The sequence below is a fragment of the Zalophus californianus genome, chromosome 9 (genome assembly GCF_009762305.2).
Source record: "Zalophus californianus isolate mZalCal1 chromosome 9, mZalCal1.pri.v2, whole genome shotgun sequence".
Lineage (NCBI taxonomy): Eukaryota > Metazoa > Chordata > Mammalia > Carnivora > Otariidae > Zalophus > Zalophus californianus.
This window is the reverse complement of record NC_045603.1, coordinates 128,753,646-128,772,859: the sequence shown is the minus strand read 5'-3', so window position 1 is coordinate 128,772,859 and position 19,214 is coordinate 128,753,646. Positions and strand designations below refer to the sequence as shown.

At 45.4% G+C, this 19,214-nt stretch overlaps 1 protein-coding gene across 3 annotated transcripts in view; it reads left to right on the top strand.

Moving 5' to 3' along the window:
* The window catches only part of CAMK1D (calcium/calmodulin dependent protein kinase ID), a 428,325-nt gene that overhangs the window by 160,446 nt on the left and 248,665 nt on the right, over nucleotides 1-19,214 (top strand). For all 3 annotated transcript variants that reach the window (XM_027592067.2, XM_027592070.2, XM_027592068.2), the window contains exon 2: nucleotides 1,119-1,250. In XM_027592067.2, coding sequence (XP_027447868.1) covers nucleotides 1,119-1,250 — 132 coding nt within the window. The remainder of the gene's footprint in view (nucleotides 1-1,118; nucleotides 1,251-19,214) is intronic.

Sequence of the window (19,214 nt, the reverse complement as noted above, 5' to 3'; positions counted from 1 at the left end):
GCATCTCTTTGATGTTGACTGAAGAACAGAGACCCTGAGCCTCCGGTATTGGGATGATCTTGGTCCTTCTAGTGGTTTCTTTTGATGCAGGAGGGTTTGTCTCTAATTATAACTGTGTAGAAGCCATGTGTAGTGTCTCTCTGAGGAAAAAAGAGTTGCTCCTTGAAGTCTAGAGACAGGGAATGACTCAGTGGACCGTGGATTTTCCTTAGCCTGTGTGCACAGAGCCTAAGTTCCTGGGGCCTGGAGTGGGCAGTGGAGGAGCCTACTTCTGTTTCAGTCCTTAGGGACATTCTGCCCGCCAGGCCGATCATGGGACCCAGGCCCTGCCTGCTGGCAGAGAGAGGAGGTGACAGGGTTGGGGAACATGGCGGCCACTGAGGCGCTGGCTCTGGGACTTGCTGACCACAGGGGTCTTCTCTGGAGAAATGAGCTCTCTGACCCCAAATGTCCTAGTTGTATTTTCAGTGTGTTGTTCTGCCTTTGCAGAGTTCAATTCACATTTTCAGGCAGAATAGTCTCCCCCACTCAGGGCATCACGTATGCCTTTGTTTGTATTGAAAAACAGCTTGCGTGTCCCAACCAATTAATTAGCCCCATGTCGATACCACGTGTCGCACCAACTCGCATTTCAGTTACACACTTACCTGTCGGTGAGAATTAAATAACATTTGCAACAGGCTCCAAAATTTCCTTGGAATGGAGGGAACTGTGAGGAATCTAGAAATTCGAGCATTACTTTCTAGTTGACTTGGGGGTGGGTGCTGACTACCGAGATGGACGCGAGCTTTCTCTGCAGAAACCATTCTGGGAGCATCCCTGTTTGCTCCGAGGCGACTGCCACCGCGTTGTTCTGCGGGGTGGCAGGTGGTGGTGGGAGTGGCTCCAACCCAGGTGGACATCCCCATGGCCCTTTGCACGAGGGCATCTTTGCATGTGTGTACTTGTTTGCATGAAGAAGTTCAGTAGGGAGCGATGCTGGCTAAAAAAGTAACAGTCATGCTGGCCATTGTTGTTATTATTCCTTCCACCTTGGTAACAGGATTGGAGGAGCCACTGGGGAACCCTGTGGAACTCCTGAATCTAAGCCGCTTCTTTTTCTCCTTCTTTGTTCACAGAGGGGCATTTTCTGAAGTGGTCTTGGCCGAAGAGAAGGCCAGTGGAAGACTCTTTGCGGTGAAGTGCATCCCTAAGAAGGCGCTGAAGGGCAAGGAGAGCAGCATAGAGAACGAGATAGCTGTTCTGAGAAAGTAAGTGCCCCCAGGCGATGGCCTCTTTCCCCACCACCTTCGGATTGGTGGGTCCCCATCTGGGGGAAGGAGAGGCCACCAGGAGCTGGGTGCCCAGAGGTCAGCGAGGCTGATCCGAATGCTGGAAGGGACGAGCATTACCAATGACTGATGTTCTTGTGGTGCATTCAGAGCATTTTGCATATGTGTGTGTGTGTGTGTGTGTGTATCATCTCACACCTTTTGTGGCAGTCATCGGAGTCACAATCTCCAACGAACACACTGGTCAGAAAGACTTCGTTTTGGACTCACTCTAGCTCGGTGACCTTGGGCTGGTCACTGAACCCTGAGCCTTCTCCATGAACTGGAGTTAAGCATCTCCCTCGCAGGGGACCTCAGGAGTAAGGGAGATGGTGCTTAACAAGTGTTTATAGGGTGTTTCCACGGCACCTGCTACGTTGTGAGTGCTCAGTGGAGGGTAGCCGGTGTCGCCCCTGCTGCTCATACTGTTTCTGTTTTCTCGTTGTCATGGCTTTATTTTTATAAGCAGGAGATAAAGCTCAGAATAAAGTCACTTGTCCAGTGCCTTGTGGCTCCTAGATGGCAGGGTCTCGAGTGCCAACGCCACCAGGGTCCTTTACATACTCTTTAATGGGTCTTCTGCTTCCTGCCACACACATGGCTCCTGGCATCCAGCAAGTTCCGCAGAGTGCACCGTTCAAGTGCTTCACCTCTTCGTTGGTTTTAATTTCGTTCGCCATGTGTGATAGAACCGAATCAAAATCCCGCCCCCAGCATGATGGCACACACAGAGCCATTCTGATGTGGCTGGGTCCCCCCAAAAGATGTCTTAATGGTGTGCTGTCCAGCCTGCTCCCCGTGTTGACATGATCCCCCGTGTCTCACAGGGTTGGGGGAACAAACCCTTATAGGGTACCTGCTTTTGCATGTTTGGAGACTGTATCTGAGCGTTATGTTATGAAATTCTTAAGAGCTTCTATTAATAAAGGATGTTAGAAATATCCTTGAAATTTTTGGGGTTTGGAGTCAGCACACAGCAAGAATCCACGTACAGATAAGCAAAGCAGAGTGGGAACAAGCCTTCTAGGGGCTCAAAACAAAATGTTACATACTCACGTTCTTCCTGAATAACCCGCCTCTCCCACTGGTCTTTCTGGGACCTGTAGTGCCTGCTGAAGGATGCTGTGTTGCTGTTGGTACAAACCCAGGGCCACCAGCGTGGTCAGGATGGTCTGTTCTGTTCTGCGTTGTATGTGATCTGTGTTCCAGAACAAATGGGTCTCGACAGCTTTTCAGCAGAAGGGTTTTTGCTTATTTGTTTGGTGGTTTGGTTGTTTGGTAGGTTTCTAGGTTCTCTGGATTGTCTGTTAGGGACGCAAAGAGTTTCAGATTGTCCTGGGGAGGATTGCATGAAATGATCCTATGGAAGAGAACTTGGGAAAACAAATTACTCTAAGTACATTAACATCAAGCAGGAAAACACCACGTTAATGAAACATTTATTTAAATTGCTCATTTTCCAATATGAAATCAGCACTTGGGGAAGAGGGTGTTTGCTGGGTCTTGCAGCCACATTGCAGATATTTGACATTTCAGATGGAATTCTGAGTGGGCCCAGAACCTTCCAGAGCTTTGGCCGTGGGCACAGGGGCTGCCCACCGCTGAATTGAGAATGGCACCTTTATTTTTAGGTGACTCCCTCATAGGCTTAGAAGCCACAAAACCAGGGAAGTCAGTTTTTATTCTCATAGTTATTCTGCATCTACGTGGGTAGGGGGCACAGATATAGACTTCAGAAGCCAGTCTTGGTTTATGCCATGGTCATTCTGCTTTAATTAGTGTCTCAACCCAGTGCCTACGTCAATAATCACTTCCAGGAAGAGGACATTGAACTGCAGGGAGGGCAGGAATTTGGAGTAATTCATTTTGGTCATTTCTTATTATCAGCTCTTGAAGTGCCTTGAAGTGTGACCCTTCTTTCAGGAATAAAGAAAAAAGAAATGATTTCTCAAGGGGTAAGAAGGTGATAAATCTCCCGTGCTGATTTTTTTTTTTTTTTTTTTTTTGGTTCTCTGCAAATGATTTACAAGAGGCAGTTCTGCATCCTAAGCAGCCAAAAGCAAAGCGTATGAGTGGTAAAGAAATCAGTTTTGGAACTGTTAGAATGCCATCATTGCAACTTTCAAACATTTAACCAATATTTATTAAATTACTATGCGTCAGGTGGCACTGCTAGGCACCAAGGTGGGAAAGATAAGATGCAACTCTGGCCTTCCAGGAGCTTACAGCTGGATTATAAATAAGTGGGATAATGTAGATTCCTTGAGAGAAGGTCTGGCCAGGGGCTCAAGGTGCGAGCTGCCCGATTCTTCCTTTGGGGAGGGGTGCGAGCAAAGGTTTTGTGGAGGAGGTGGGTCCAGACAAAGAGTATATTTTGCTGGGGGCAGAAAGACAGGGGGCTATTCCAACCAGGAGGGAGCTGCCCCAGCAGAGGTCCGGGTATGGGAGACAGGCTGGTGTGCTGGAAAGTGGCTCATTTGACTGGGGAGGACAGTTCAAGTTGAGGCACGGAGACCTGAGGTTGGAGAGGTTGCACTGGGGGGGATCGCATACCCCACCTTGGACTTCGAACATCATTCCATAGACAGTCAGCCACTGAAGGGTTTTAATGGACGAGTGACATGATCAGGATTGTTTCATTAAGATTATTGTGGCGGAATGCAGGAGGGATTGGAGGGGGAGAGACTCAGTGCAGGGGAACTGTTAGGAGGCTGTCGGAGGGAGTCTCAGAAGCAACATGTAGAAACAGGAGCTGTGAGCTGGGATGGGAGAGACAAAGGTGACGGTGTACACAACATGGAACATCCAGGACTTAGGGATTTGGAAGAAGTAGGGAGAGGGTTGAGAAGAGATAATGTTCTAAGATAACCATCAGGTTTCTGATTGGATAACTGGGGTAGATAACAACTCCTTAACTGAGATCAGGAATGCAAGCACTGGAGGGCAGGTGCTGAGTTCTGATTTAGACACACTGAGTTTGAGGGTCTTGGGAGGGCCAGGTGGGGATGGCCAGTTGCCTAGCTGGGTCTGGAACGTGGTTGTGATCTGGGCTTGCTGGATGTTAAAACTTTCTGAAACAAGAAAGAACAAAAAAAACTTCGTGGTACTTTCCATAGCTAAATCATTGTAGATGAGGTCCCAAAGAGACCTGTTTTATTCCATATTCTGCTATATACCCCAGTCATTTGTGTATTTCTGTGCCATTTTTCATCTAAGCCGGTCCGTCTGAGGATGGCTTGTCCTCCGATGTGCTGAGCTCATTGCAGGGTGAGAGATTTATGTCTTTCATTGAATTGAAGTAATGTAGCTAATTTATCCTTAAGGATGTCTTCATACTTGCTCTGAAAATAGTTCTAAAATGAATTTTCTACTTGATAAGTCGATAGGAAACCAGGCTCCGAGGAATAACGAGTGACAAGCATCATGGTGGACAGTTGCTATGTAACAGAGAGCTGCTGGTCTGACTCTGGCATTCAGGGGGCAGGATCTCTCTGATTCCATGTGAGTTTCCCCAGCAGAATGGCTGGTTTTTGTCCCATGAATGGAGTCTTTTGTGCCTTATGGAATATCATATCATTAGTGTTACATCCCCTGATGGCATCATAGAGCTTATAGTTTTTGTGCTGTTATTTACTTAGAGGGCAGGCACTGCCCAAATCTCATTTCAAGGCAACACAAGAAGCATTTTCTGGAGAAGCAGAAAGGCAAGTATATAACCAGGGCTGCATTTAAATGAGAGATGAAGAGGGGAGGAGATGGAAAACAAATGTATCTAGAGGATCTCTTTTCCTAATGGGGGGGATCTGAGGCTCAGGCAGGTTGCAGAGGCACTGTCTAAATGAAGCGCGGCCCCAGAGTTCAACATGCTGGCCCAGTGCATACTTTGTAGGCTGCAGAGATTATCTTGCGGTGGGGGGTAGGGGTGGGCAGGGAGCAGGGATCTAGGTAGGACCGGCTTTTAAATTGGATGTTCTCCATCTGGATACACTGGGGAGTCTCGGCTGAACGTCTTTGCCATTTTCTCCCTAAATCAGGGGCTCTCCACCCACATTAAAGTCACCGGGGATGCTTTTCAGAACATCAGATGCTCAGGATCCATCCTAGACCAACTGCGTTGGAGGTTATGATGGGTGCTTCCCCCTGCTCCCCACCTAGCGATTCGGACACGCAGCCGACTCAGTGTTGAGAAGAGCTACATGGGGCCCTTGCCTCCTAGTCTCACCGCCCAGGGGGTGAAAATGCTCTTCTGTGTTTAGCAGTGTGGAGAGATGTGTCCATGCACAAACACGCCGGACAGTGCTTCCTTCAGGTGAGAGGTTCCACTTAGAGGAGGGAATTCAAATATGGTCTCTTTCAAAGGGCTGGATCTCATTATAAGCGAGGGAAATTGACTTGAGCCTGCCATCCCGTTAGTAGGGAGCAGGCACCAGCCGCTGGCTGAGTTCAAGGGAAGCAGCTGGTTCTTTGAGGGGGGCCAAAGAAGGAGGGGTAGTAACAGCCATTCCCAGACCAAAGAAGGTGGAGTCGGGGATGGTCAAGTCAGCACAGCTCAGCGACAGGTGCACTATCGGAAGGGGATCAAGGCTGCTAAAGGTGGCAGATGCCAAAGCCCAGGATTCCCTGTGGCCAAGGTCAGGATGGGTTGCAGGAAGCGTGGTGAGGTTGTGCCTTCTGGAGAGTGAATGGACACTTAGCAAGGCACCTGCAGAACTCCAGAGGCCTGAGCACTCCTTGCAGTAGCTTGATTCTCTGGTTTTCTTAGACCAGACACATTTCTCTCAGGGCAGACTAACTCAGGGGAAGGCAGCTTGAGCACCCAAAGGCAAGGACAGCTGGTTTTGTATTAAGTTATAGCCTTCAGAGAAAGGTTTCCCCATAGATGAACTCATTGAAATCTGGCTTGCTTCTGTTCCTGCAGCTTTGTTCTCATGGTAGGCTGGCCCTGTTCATGTGCTGAAATCACTGCCAAATGCCAGTTTATTGTGTGTATTAGAGAAACATACGCTTCAATAGAAATTCATTGATTCGGGGTGAACAAAACCACTTTTCCAGTGGCTAGAAATGGCTAAGCTGGTAAAGCTGATACTCAAGAGTTTCTCAGGCACCAAGATAGCTTTTTAAGGATCTATCTGATCTGTTTCAAAGATGATATTCTAACAAAGGGAGACCTTTTCTTTGGAAAAGTAGTTTTGGAATTAAGGACACAGGCAGGAAGTATGAAAAGTAATGGCAAAGGCCATGTGATAACCAGCAGAGAAAGATGTATATAGTTTATGATCCTAGAACCCTTGACTACCCCCAGAAAACCCTTAGTGCAAGTTCCTTAATGTAGAAAAAACATGTCATTCAATTAAAATAGAGGTTGAGGGAGGCGTGGTTAGTGATTTGGTGGGTGTTGTTGTTGTGTGATTGAAGTCACAATCTTGCCAAGCTTGAAGTAGGCACATGTGGGTGTGTCTGCTGAATGACCCCATGCCTGCCAGAATCTGGACACAGCCCAGGTGGGACCTGTTCAAACCAGGCTCTGTGAAAGCATCGAATCCCAAAGAAGAGCTGACTCTCTTCCCTATGGCCCTAGGAGAGACCTGACTTCAATCTTGCCTTGCCAGGCAGACAGTAAACTCAGCTTCGTTCAGACCACCATTTGGTACTCATTGTTTTATTTCAGCTTAACATTGTGTGTGTGGATAAGAAATCAATATGGTTATTGCCAGCCCAACTGTACAGTCAGAGAAGCTACATTTCATGCTTCCTAGTGGTCTTCACCTGGTACTTTGTCCATAGCAAATAATCTGAGAACATTTTTTTTATTTGATTTGAGATCCAGAATCAGTGTATTATTATTGTAATTGCATTATTATTGGGATATGTTATTTTATTATCAATTTCTTGGACATTGCTTACAGAACTCCAGTCTAGAAGAGGAGGCAAGTTTGAGGGGAAGGTGATTTTCCTATGGCAACAGAGCCAGCTTAAATCCAGTCTGGCTGCTCTTACCATGTTTTATACTATGTATATGACTCCGCAGACTGTATATATGACTCCGTAGATATTTCAAGTAGTTGAAGAAACAATGTGTTTTATGGTGCTTTTCAAGGTAGTGTCAGTTACTTGCAGGCTTGTTTCCATGTGCGATCTCCCTGCCACCTAATGTGATGCTGGGGGAGTCAACCTTGTGTGGACTGGTTGGCTGTTTCAGTTCCTTTAATAATATAGCTTGGCAAATGTTTTCCTCCTTCCTCTGTGAACTTATTTAGCTGATGATTTATACGGATTTCACTTAAATGATTCCAACAGAAATGTATATGTATTTTGTGACCTAATATTCCTAAAAATTCGGAAGAGCTTATATTGGAGGATCACACAGCACGAACAAGTAAGTACAGGAGTGCTGAGATAGAGGATGATGGCAAATGCAGAAAAAGAAATAAATATACACCAACGGTTTGCTGTTACTCTTCTGTTTAATGTTACGTTTTATAAAATCTGTTTTCTGCATGGTTTTGGCATTATTTATATGGGCAGAGAAATGGTTTTAGTGAGGTTTTGTTTATGATTGATCATCTAGTTTACACTATGCATCATTTGGTGAATAAATTTTATTCTACATACCTGAAGTCCAAGGTTATCACTGGAGTGGTTTAAACAGTCACCATCTTAAAGTTGTATGACTGACTGACTTCTCGAAGTCATCTTAAAATTGAGGCCAGAGTCTTAGGTGACTGGTCTAAAGTTTTTAGGAAGTATGTCATTAAAGAAATCATTTCTAAAATAGTAGTTGCATGGAATTTGATGAATGGGATTAATTATCCAATTTTTAGCCACTTGTACTTTCTTTTAGAAATATTTTAAAAATAGTGTTGACTATAGTGTTCAGACATGTGGTAGGTCTCACTGGGGAATCCAAACACATGCAAGGATATTTCTAAACAAATGCTGTGGTATGGTAGATGTGCTCTCTTCCTTCTTGCTGAAGGCTGCAGAATTAATGTGCTAAATGCATGCATGTGTACATGTCTCTGTGCAAATATATATATATTCACACATGTACATATGCACCTATATGCACATTTCAAATACATTTCAGTGTTTTTATATCTTTCTTCTGAAGAGCAGAAAATTCTTTTTGCCAAATTTAGTAAATATACCCCTCAAGGCTGTTAAAAATCTGCTGTCTAGGTACCTAAGTAGGATAATAAGACATATGAAAAGCTTTTTGAAACTTTGAAATGTTCAGGTGTTAGGGAGGATGCAATGTTAGGCATTACTACTCTCATTATACTCTGGTACAGTGAGAGCTCAGAATATCTCTGTGGAAGAGATGAGGGCAGAAACTGTTGTATCCAATTCACGAAAGGGGAACCTGAGGTGCAGAGTCTACAGTTTGAGCAAATGATGGAGCTGGGGAGGCAGCAGAGAGCTTCTCCCTTGTGGGGCTTCCTTCCATGTTTTAGGGTACCCAGCCCTCCCTCTGTTAGGAAACCACCATTGGAACTTTGGACGAAACAACTAGAAACAACTGGTTGGAATCCTAGTGCTTGTAAGAAAGAAATATTGATAGATTTCAATAGATGATAGATGTCAATAGATTAATTGAAATAGATGTGAATTAATTCAGTTAAGAGACTGAGAACTCTAAAATCAGAATCCAACTTTTGTCTCAACCTAGTCCACTAAAGTCTAGAGCAATTTATACTTATCCTTTGAGATTTTATTTTTTATTTTTTTATCCTTTGAGATTGAAATACAGAAATTCTCAGGGCGCCTGGGTGGCTCATTCGGTTAAATGACGGACTCTTGATTTCGGCTCAGGTCATGAGAATGAGGTCAAGTGCTGAATCAGGCTCTGTGCTCAGTGGGGAGTCTGCTTGAGATTTTCTCTCTCCCTCTCCCTCTGCCCCTCCCCCTGTTTGCACTTTCTCTCTTTCTTTCTCTCTCTCTGAAATAAATGAATAAATAAAATTTTTAAATACAGATATTCTCAGTTTGTTTGTCATAATTTATAAACTAGCTGGGACTTCTACAAGCACCATTTTATGTAATCGTATGAAGCAGACATTATTATACACATCTTACAGATGAGGAATGGGGAGTTTATGAGAAACTTCCAGAGGCCACATAAATAGTAACAGGTAGAGCAGGAAGTCAGACCCACGTCTGTCGGTCTTTCTCATTATGATTTGGTCCATCTGGTGTCTCCATGTTGTCTTTTTAAGACAGGGCCACGTATTCCTTTTTTTTTTTTTAAAGATTTTATTTATTTATTTGAGAGAGAGTGGGGAGGAGAGGTTGTGCATGAGCAGGGGGAGGGGCAGAGGGAGAAGGAGAGAGAGAATCTCAAGTAGACTCCCTGCCAAGTGCGGAGCCCAACACGGGGCTCAATCTCATGACCTGAGATCATGACCTGAGCCGAAATTAAGAGTCAGACGCTCAACTGACTGAGCCACCCAGGAGCCCCAAGACAAGGCCACATATTCTCGATGTAGGCAACAGCCCACTGCTTGTAGGGGGTGCTCATTAATGGTGAAAGAATAAATCTCTAGTTGTCTATTTTATACCGTCATCAGAGAGGTGGTATAAAATATTGGTGAGGGCCTGAGAGCAAGCCTATCTAAGTTTTCACCCAACTGCACCACTTAGGAGCTCTGTGGCCTTGGGCAGATTATATCAGCTCTGTGCTTCCATTGTCGGGAAGACGGGGTTGATACTAGTCCTTGCCTCCCATAGTCGTTGTAGAGATTAAAGAATCAAGGCTTGTAAGGCGCTTCGAGCAGTGCCTGGCACATGGCATGGGCTCTGCAAATGCTTGCTGTTTATACTATTATTACATTATTACATGGACGGGGGACATCTTGCCAGACAGTGGGAAGAGCGGGACTAGAACAGTGGGGGAAGATGCCTTTCCAGAAGTTATATCACACATGTTTTGCGTCCCTGTAAGGTGCCCTTTGGAGCCCAAGGAAGCGCTTCTGGCAGAGGAAACAGCGTCAGCAGCGTGAGGTGGCTGGGTACCCGGTGTAGTTGCAGAGTTGCTGAGACTGTATCAGCTTTGCTGTTTGTCTTGCTGGAAACAAGCATGAAAACTGATGCTCTCCTTTTCTCTCTTCTGGTCTTCTTCCACGAACATTCGTCAAGGGCATTAGAACTGGAAAAGCAGCCTAGAGAGATCTTGGTCCAGTTCTCTTGACCTCCAGGTGAGGAGGCAGGCCCAGCAAGGGTAAGTGACTGGCCCAAGGTCACAGAGCCAGCTTGAGCAGGTGTGCGAACGGTGGTTTCTGGTCTCCTAGTTCAGAACCCTTTCCACAGAACCACACTGGCTCCCTTGGAGAGCATCCCTTAGGAGAATGAAAGAAATAACTCTTCCTCGTCTTTAAAAGCCCCTTGGTATGTTTGCCACGGACTGAGGACTCTGTCCCACCAGCTTGGCCAGATGCCAGTATGGGATATTGAATCTGGTTTCAGAAAGTCCCCTGGTGATTTTGATTAGATGTGCTGTTCTTTCCACTTCCCTCTCTGTGGTGGTGCAGGGGTGCTGTGGGCAGCTATGATTGCGCTTGTGTTCTGACCCCATGCTGCCTCTGGTTTTCTGGAATTCACTAGAAAGGGGCGCAGGAGCCAGCCTCAGAGCCCATGTTAGAGATGATGTTGGTCCTTTGTGCCAGTTTTTTGTCAATGGAATGAAGATAGTACTTCTCAGAAGTGCAGTAGGAGGAAGCCAGCTGCAGACTGGGGAATAACTCGGACGGTATGGGCAGTGTTACCATGGGGTACACTTGTAATCTGGGAAACCTCCACTGTCCCCATCCGGCTCCAGGCCAGGAGGGCATGCGAAACCCCTGAGCCCACCTCCTATTCCTTCTTTGCTCTGTTCGATCCTTTGCCCTCTCTGTACCTTTCCAGGATGTTCTAGAAACAAAGGGAGAGCTGCCTTCTCCCAGGCTGTCCTGGACGTCAGAGCAGGTGTGAGGGACATTGGGTCATCTGAGGGCGGCCCAGGGTAGGTGAAGCAGGTCCAGGGAAGCCAGTGGGCAGAGTCTGAGTTAAAAGGTACCGTTTGTGGGGTAAGTCCACCTGCTCAAGAAACCACAGAATTTTCATTAATGGCAAGTTTTTATACATCAGTATGTAACGTTTTCTACGTCTAAAGGTAAACTTACAGAAAGAAGTTTTTTCACTCAAGCATGAGGTATTCTTTCTAGCAAGTCTCCTAGCTGGAGAGCAAACGGATGAGGCAGCTATTTCCTGAAAATGAAGGCTTCCCTGTGTTGAGTTCAGGTGGTTGGTGTGAACCGTATTTCCCCAATTCCAAACCCAGTTCCCTCTCTGGGAATGCCTGGTGTGTTGTTGTTGTACTGGTGTTTGTTCTTTGTTTAATCCTGGTAGGGTCCCTCCAGGACAAAGCCACTGATCGGGCCACTGGAAACTCCCACACCTGCTTCTACTCAGGTTTTCTTGAAAGATGTCGATATGGTGGTTGAAATTTTGATGGATTTGTTCTTGGGCCCAGAGTTCGTTCATTCGTTCGTTCGTTCCTTCCTTCCTTGTTTGCTCTTTCTTTCTTTTTTTTGGTGTGCTTCATTTTTTAATACCTCATAGAAGTTTAGTAGGAATAGATAAGCTGATCTGACCCACCAAGAGTATCCATGAGTAAGTTGCTGATTGTCATTTATACCACAATAAAGCTGAAAAAAAATAAGTTGCTCATTGATATAATTTCCTGGAGGAATATGGCAAATAGTTTTCCAAAACATAGTCATTTAATGAAGTGACACAGTATTTTATTATGCAGATTTGGATGCGTTAGCTCATTTAGGCACTTCGGGGACAGTCGTTATGAAGTTATTATGAAGTCTTATTATTAATATTCAGTCAATATAAGTTTTCCAAGAAGATAATATTCCTATTTAAAAAACTGTTTAGAATGAGCGTTTTTTCCTTTATAAATACAATAATGTCAAACAGTATAGCACAAGCTTCCGAATGGAAATTTTGTTTTGAAGAAATTACGTAAGCAAGAAATATGCCTGATATTTCCACAATATTGTTGCCGAGTCAGGTGACCAGATGGCAGTGAGACTTTGCAGAGCACATACTTCACACTCGTGTGTTCTCGGTACTCAAGAGTTCACCTAGTGTATACAATTTCATCTCCATTTGCAATACTGATCTGCATTCACTTATGTGCATAAACCATAATTTTGTGAGTGAACTAACCCATAATATCAATATGTCATTTAGAATGTTTTTCATTGCATCTCTTTCTGGATGGTGTTCTACGCTACATTTATCATATAAAATCTTGTTATTTGTAATTTGGTTTACCAGGATACAGATCCAGTTGAAACTTCTCTTCTGCTAAAAAGAAACCTACCTAGAAAAAATGAATATTTGTAAGATCTTGAACCCAGTGTGCTAAATGTTGGTAATTACCTTTTCACCTAAAGAGATATGGCAGTGACCCTGGGCAGCTATAGGTTCAAGAGTCTACAAGTACTTGAAATAACTCTGCTCCCTTTAGCAATTTTTTATGGCTCAGACTTTTAAATAATTTAGATGTGTCTTCTAATTACTCTGAATTAGAGAGCTCTCAGATCTACGTAAGAAGGCCACATCACCCTTCCAAGATTGCAGATACTTGCCTAGCCTTTAATTCTTTGTCTCCCTACCTTCATTTATCTCTTTAAGATAGAGAGAAAAGGGATGGTTTGCTCTGTGGTCTGGCCTGTTTTCACATCCCCTCTTCTGCTGGAATGCACTTCCTCCTTAGCGCTGGGCTGGTCTGGCCTCAGGTGGGGTCTGGTCCTCTGGTGCTTTGCTACCCCAAGTGTGTGGTCTGCTGACCACCATCTGCACCTGGGAACTTGTTCAAAATGCAGACTCACAGGCCCTGTCCCGGTGCCTCTGAATCAGAATGTACGGTGGAACCAGAAGCCCAGGTGATTGGTTTGCACATTTGTCTTTGAGACTCTCTGATCTAGGACACTTCCCTGCAGAAAGCAGATTTAGCTGTCCCTTCTGTGAGATCCAGTAGCATCTGGAATTTTTCTCCCTTGCACCAATCACCACAATGTAGAGGAATTAACCATTTCCTTGTCTTTCTTTCCCACTGTGTTGAAAGCTCCTTGAGGACAGGGGTGTTATCTGAGATCCAAAAGTATTTCTAGTACCTGGCAAAGCTCCTGCGACATCCTAGGTGCTTTGTATATTTTGTTGCATTGAATGATAGCAATTTCACATGAGGGAAGATTGAGGAACATGATGATGTATTCCCTTTCCTCTAAAAAAAATTTCAGAATGCTTTATTTCTTTGAGTGAATAGAATCTTCGGGCACTTTGAAAGCATAACTCCGTGTATCTTAACAAAATGTTTGAGAGTGACAAATTTGTATTCTTTTCGAAGATGGCAGTTGACACTAAAAAACAACAAAAAATCGTTTTGGTGTAATACATTGAATCCCCCTCAGAATTGGCATAGAATTTCCACTTTTGTTGTCAGTCCTTTTCAGAAGGGACGCATGATACTCTCTTTTAAAATGTAGTCAGAGGGAAATGTGTGAATGGCCCACCAATGACATACCCGTCCTGTTGAAAACAAGTCAGGTTGAGATTTGCCTCTCATGTTTATAGCTTGTCCAGTATTTTAAATATGAAAAAACTGTATTAATGACTCCAAAGTTCCAGCCAGAAAACTACCTTCTGGAAAGAAATTGGCATTAATGCGAGCCGAATTCCTAGATTTCATTTCTTGAACTTTATTGATCACTAGACACACACTTTCACATACAAATAAAATGCAGTCCGCATCTCAAGGAGCTGATGTGTTGAGACAGGCAGCTTTCCTGGAACACCCAACAAGCATGCATAGGGTGGCCTGAGCACACTGCAGGACGGGCAGACACTTGGCAGACAGGTTCAGAAGAGACACTGATCATAGCCACCTGGTGAGTCAGAAGAAGGTGACATTGGAGGAACCTGGAAGGAGGGTAGGCTTTTCTGGGATAGAGGCAGGGGGAAAGGAGGTCTCAGTGGATGGGACAGCTGGAACACTGTAGACAGAGAGATACAATGTGCGGGCTGAGTCTGGAAGAGGCGCTGGATTGATGGAGAAGGTGCATGTGAGCAGGTGTGGGGAGGTCAGGTCAGAGCACAGAGGTGCCACAGGTGTACCTCCTCTATGAGCAGCGGGGTGACCTCTGCAGTATTTTGCATGGCGGAAGACTGGGAGGGAATATTGGGGTGATGAAGACGGTTCCTGAGGTGGTGTGCCATATGAAGACCAATCAGAGCCGTGCAGGGTGGGGTAGAGGCTGAGAGACCACCTGGCATATGATTGGGGGAAGTCCTGGCCAAAGGATAGGGCCACATGGACCTCACCTGGGACATGAGGAGGAAGGATCAGGGGAGCTCTGCAAACATAGGGAGGCAAGACGTGAGGGAAACAGGTTCTTAAGTCTGAGTGTTTGGGAATGTGCTGGGGCATGAACAGAAATAGAGAACCCAAGCCAATGGCAGGATGCAGGGCTATACATTTGGACATTTTTCTCTCCTTCCAGTAGGATGCCTAGTGACAGAATTAATTACCATGACCCTATTGGCCTGAGAGAAATGAGGCCAACCCAGAAATCCATGAGGGCACAAACCTGCAACCCTACATAAGAACACAATGCTTCATGGGCACCTGGGTGGCTCAGTCGGTTAAGCATCTGACTTTGGCTCAGGTCATGATCTCAGGGTCTTGGGATCGAGCCCCGTGTTGGGCTCCATGCTCATCGGGAGTCTGCTTGTCCTCCCTCTGCCCGTCGCCCCCCCATGCACGCGTGTGCTCTCTCTCAAATAAATAAATAAAATCTTAAAAAAGAGAACAACACAGTGCTTGTTATGGTTGGTGGCACCAGCGGGTAGAGGTTGGCTGTGGCAGGCACATTGCTCAGGGTAGGAGACAGGGGTCATGGAGCAGTTTCCCCCATATGTGGGGCTGGTGGGCACAGACACAGATGAAGACCTTGAATATCATGGTGGCATATTACAGTTAGCACTGCCGAGATGCGTTATACTCATTAGGATGAACATTTAGGCCTATGAGGTAAGTCGTGACGATAGCCTGGATTTTTAAGATGGTCCAAATGGACAACAATAAGGCCACTTATTGTTGGCTGCATATAGTGGGAGAACTCATCTTCTGAAGTTCTGACTTTTAGTCAGTGGTTTTCATCACTGATGATTTCAGAATGTCGCTTGTATTTTCCTTCCTGCTTTTCTCTTCCCTCCGTTCCTTCCTCCGGCCTTCATTCACTACTAAACTTCTTTAGGGTTTCTACATCACCACTGTACCTCCTCACTCATCAGCTCAGTCACTAACCCCTTACAACCTGATTTCCGCCCCACCATGGTACTGCGGCTGTTTCCTCAAAGATCGCCAATAATTTCATGTTGCCAGATGTCATAGCCTTTCCAAAGGATAGATGCTCTTTGATTTTTCTGAAATGTGACACCCTGTTGACCTATGCTTGACCAGCGCCCTGTTCTTAAAACTCTCAGATTGCTTGATTATGACATTAAGTACATTTGCCTCCTGTTTTAGTCCATTCAGGCTACTGTAACCAAAGAGCAGAGACTGGGTAGCTTATAAACAACAGAAGCTTCCTTCTCACCGTTCTGGAAGCTGGGAAATCCAAGATCAAGGTACCACTTCCTGGTTCATAGATGGCATGTTTTTGCAGTGTCCTTATGTGGCTCGGGGGCTCAAAGGGGTCTCCTTTATAAGGGCACCAATCCCACATTCATGAGGGCTCTACCCTTGGGAGTTAAGCACCCTCCAAAGGCCCCACACCTAATACCTTGACACTGGGCTATAGGACTTCCACATATGAATTTTGGGGGGACACAGACATTCAGTCCATAGCACCTCCCTACTTTTCTGAGGGCTCTTTCTTCTCTCCTTGGCAGACTCTTCTTCTTCCTGTCTCCTCAATGGGGACATTTTTCAAAATCCGACACCCGGTGTGCCTTTTTCTGCACATCTTCGACTTTGAAGATTTCCAGGTTTTGTCTCTTACTTAATTTGGAGGACGGGCAAGGCTGTGCCTCCAGCCCTGATGTTGAAAGCAGTGGTCTCCACAGTGGGGGCCCACGAGATGATCCACTGGGGTGTAGAAAGAAAGTGTTAGAACATCTACTCAGGGGCGCCTGGGTGGCTCAGTGGGTTAAGCGTTTGCCTTTAGCTCAGGTCATGATCCCGGGGTCCTGGGATCAAGTCCCGCATCGGGCTCCCTGCTCAAGTGGGGAGTCTGCTTCTCCCTTTCCCACTTCCCCTGCTTGTGTTCCCTCTCTCTCAAATAAATAAAATCTTAAAAGAAAAAAAAGAACATCTACTCACAATTTTATCTTTAAAAGTAAGAAAGAAAAAAAAAAGACAAGAATTGGCCCCTGGCTTGTCAGGCAGACAAACACAGCTCCGTGAGTCATTCCAAGGGAAGAATGGGCCCGAGAGGTGCCCTTGCTCACCCACCTCCACCCGAGAAGACATAAGGCAGTTTCCATGTGTTCAGTTAAGTGGATTTCTGGATTATATGATCTAGTTTTACCTAAACTAACCCTCACAAAGTAGACCAAGAACCTAAGAAGATTCCTGAAGGAAATCATGACCTGAAGATCATACTGTGAGACAGCCAACACATGTACCCGTGGGAGCATTTTGTCCACCATGTGACAAGGGCAGAACAATGATGTGGTCAGCTTCATTGATCTCACTGAAAATGCTATTATTAATAAGGTTTTTCTGTGAAAAGCAAAAATTTATTTTAATTATTTCTTTTATCTGATTCTTAAAAGTTTTAATGTGTAAGATTTCAATGTACCTAATATGTTAGGATGGTAGTAGATCTGTTACCATATGTAAATAAGTATACCCATGTTGGGGGATGCAAAAGGATTTTGTGCCGGAAGGGGTACAGAGTGAATACAATTTGGAGACCATTATACTAGAGACTTGAAACCATGTTTCTAGGGCTTCATAGACAAATCTGTGCTCGTGTCTGGCTGGATCCTGCACATTTCAGCCAGGCAGCATGCCCACATTTCTTCTATCACCAGCCTCTACTGCTCAGAATGTAGGGCTGGAGTGTCCAGTAGGAAAGGAACCCCGTCCAGTGACACAGACAATCTCCAAATTCGGCCCAGAAGGAAGGGACAGAGTAGAGGCATGGAGACAGCTCAAGAATACTTACATGCATTTCTACTCTTTGTTCTAGAGTAGGCTGGGGAGGTCTTTGTCAATCCCTGCCAGGCATGGGGCACTTGAAGGAGGTGATGGCTACTTTGACTGTGTTCCAGTAAGCCTTCCTGCCACGCACCCCTCATGTGCCATGGTCCTCTGACTCCTAAACTCAAGCTGGAACAAGCCATAGGACACGGCTAACTGCTTCATGGTTCTTCCTACTAACCAACTCATGGACTCCATCAGGAACTTTGCCAACAAATCCCCCGGAAGCCTTGCCTTGCAGAGCCCCCCATCTGACCCCAGGAGACACCTTATCCACATTCTCCTGTCCTCCTCACCTGTGGCTGGCTCCAACACATGGTTCCACACATGGCAAAAACAAGCCTTTGCAGGTAATTAGTGAGCAAGTGCAGAAAGCCATTCTAGCTCTGGGGTTGGGAGAAGACCTTCAGACTTGAGTGTGTCAGGTCACTGTCCTGGGGAAGACAAATGGGAGGGTCTCAGCACCTAGCATAGCTCTGTGGGGTGGAGAGAATGCATATCATCTTAATTACCCCCCAAGAGGAACAAGAAGTGTGGAGGGGGTACCTCCATAGAAAAGGTTTGAGAAAATCCCAGAATCCCTAGCCAGAATGACAGATAAGGTATCTCTTTTGCGGAGCCACTCAGTAAAAACCAGAAAAAGGGACTCTTTCTTCAAATGGAAAGACACACACCAATGCAAGGCTTCAAAGGACATGAACAATCAAGGAAACCTGACTCCACCAAACAACACAATAATTTGACAGTTACTGAACCCAAAGAAATGGAGATATGTGAATTACTGGACAAGGAATTTTGAGTAATTGTTTTAAGGAAGCTCAAAGAAGTATAAGAGCACACAGAAAACTCAATGAAATCATGGAACTAGTACATGTACAAAGCAAGAGGTTCAACAGAGAAATCATAAAAAAGAACCAAACAAATTCTGGAGCTGAACAATGCAATGAATGAGATGACAGATGAAAGATCAGACAGAAGCTGAAGGTGGCCAGGTGCACATGGTAGGGTGAGGCGCCCTTGGAAAATGGAAAAAACAGCCAGAGTGGCGGGAAAAGCATGAGCAGGGAACAGCAGAAGGGCTGAAGCATGACTAGAGAGAACTGCTCTCCTGTTTCCACCTCCTGGGCCTGTGGTGATAAGTCCCCTCTGGTGTCTTCCTTTCTTTTCCTTCTGCCTTCCTGTGCTGGCTCCCGTTGCCTTAGACCTGGACAATTGCAACAGCCTTTACTCTCTACCTCTTCCAATCTCTTGTGTGTCACAAAAGCCAACCAATCTTACAGCACTCTTGCATTATCTCGCTCTCTCTCTCAATTAAAGAATGGCTCTTCTGTGCTCAAACCATTTAATCTGGCATTCAAGACCTCCATATTTGGGTGTCCGTCTGTTTCCTGCTGTGTCTTTTGTGACATGTCCCTCTCTTGCCACTGGGCAAACAAGAACGCTTGTCTGCTCTCTTGGTAGACTGTGTTTGATTCCATCCCTTCTCAATGTCTTCGTTTTGTTCCATAATCCCCTTACCGTTTCTCTCTCTGCCCATTACAAATATCAGCCGTCTTTGAAAGGCCATCTCCAAGGCTCAAATATGAAGCCTTTCCTGACCAGCTAGCCAGAATCCTGTTCCCCCCTCTCTAAGATGCTATTGC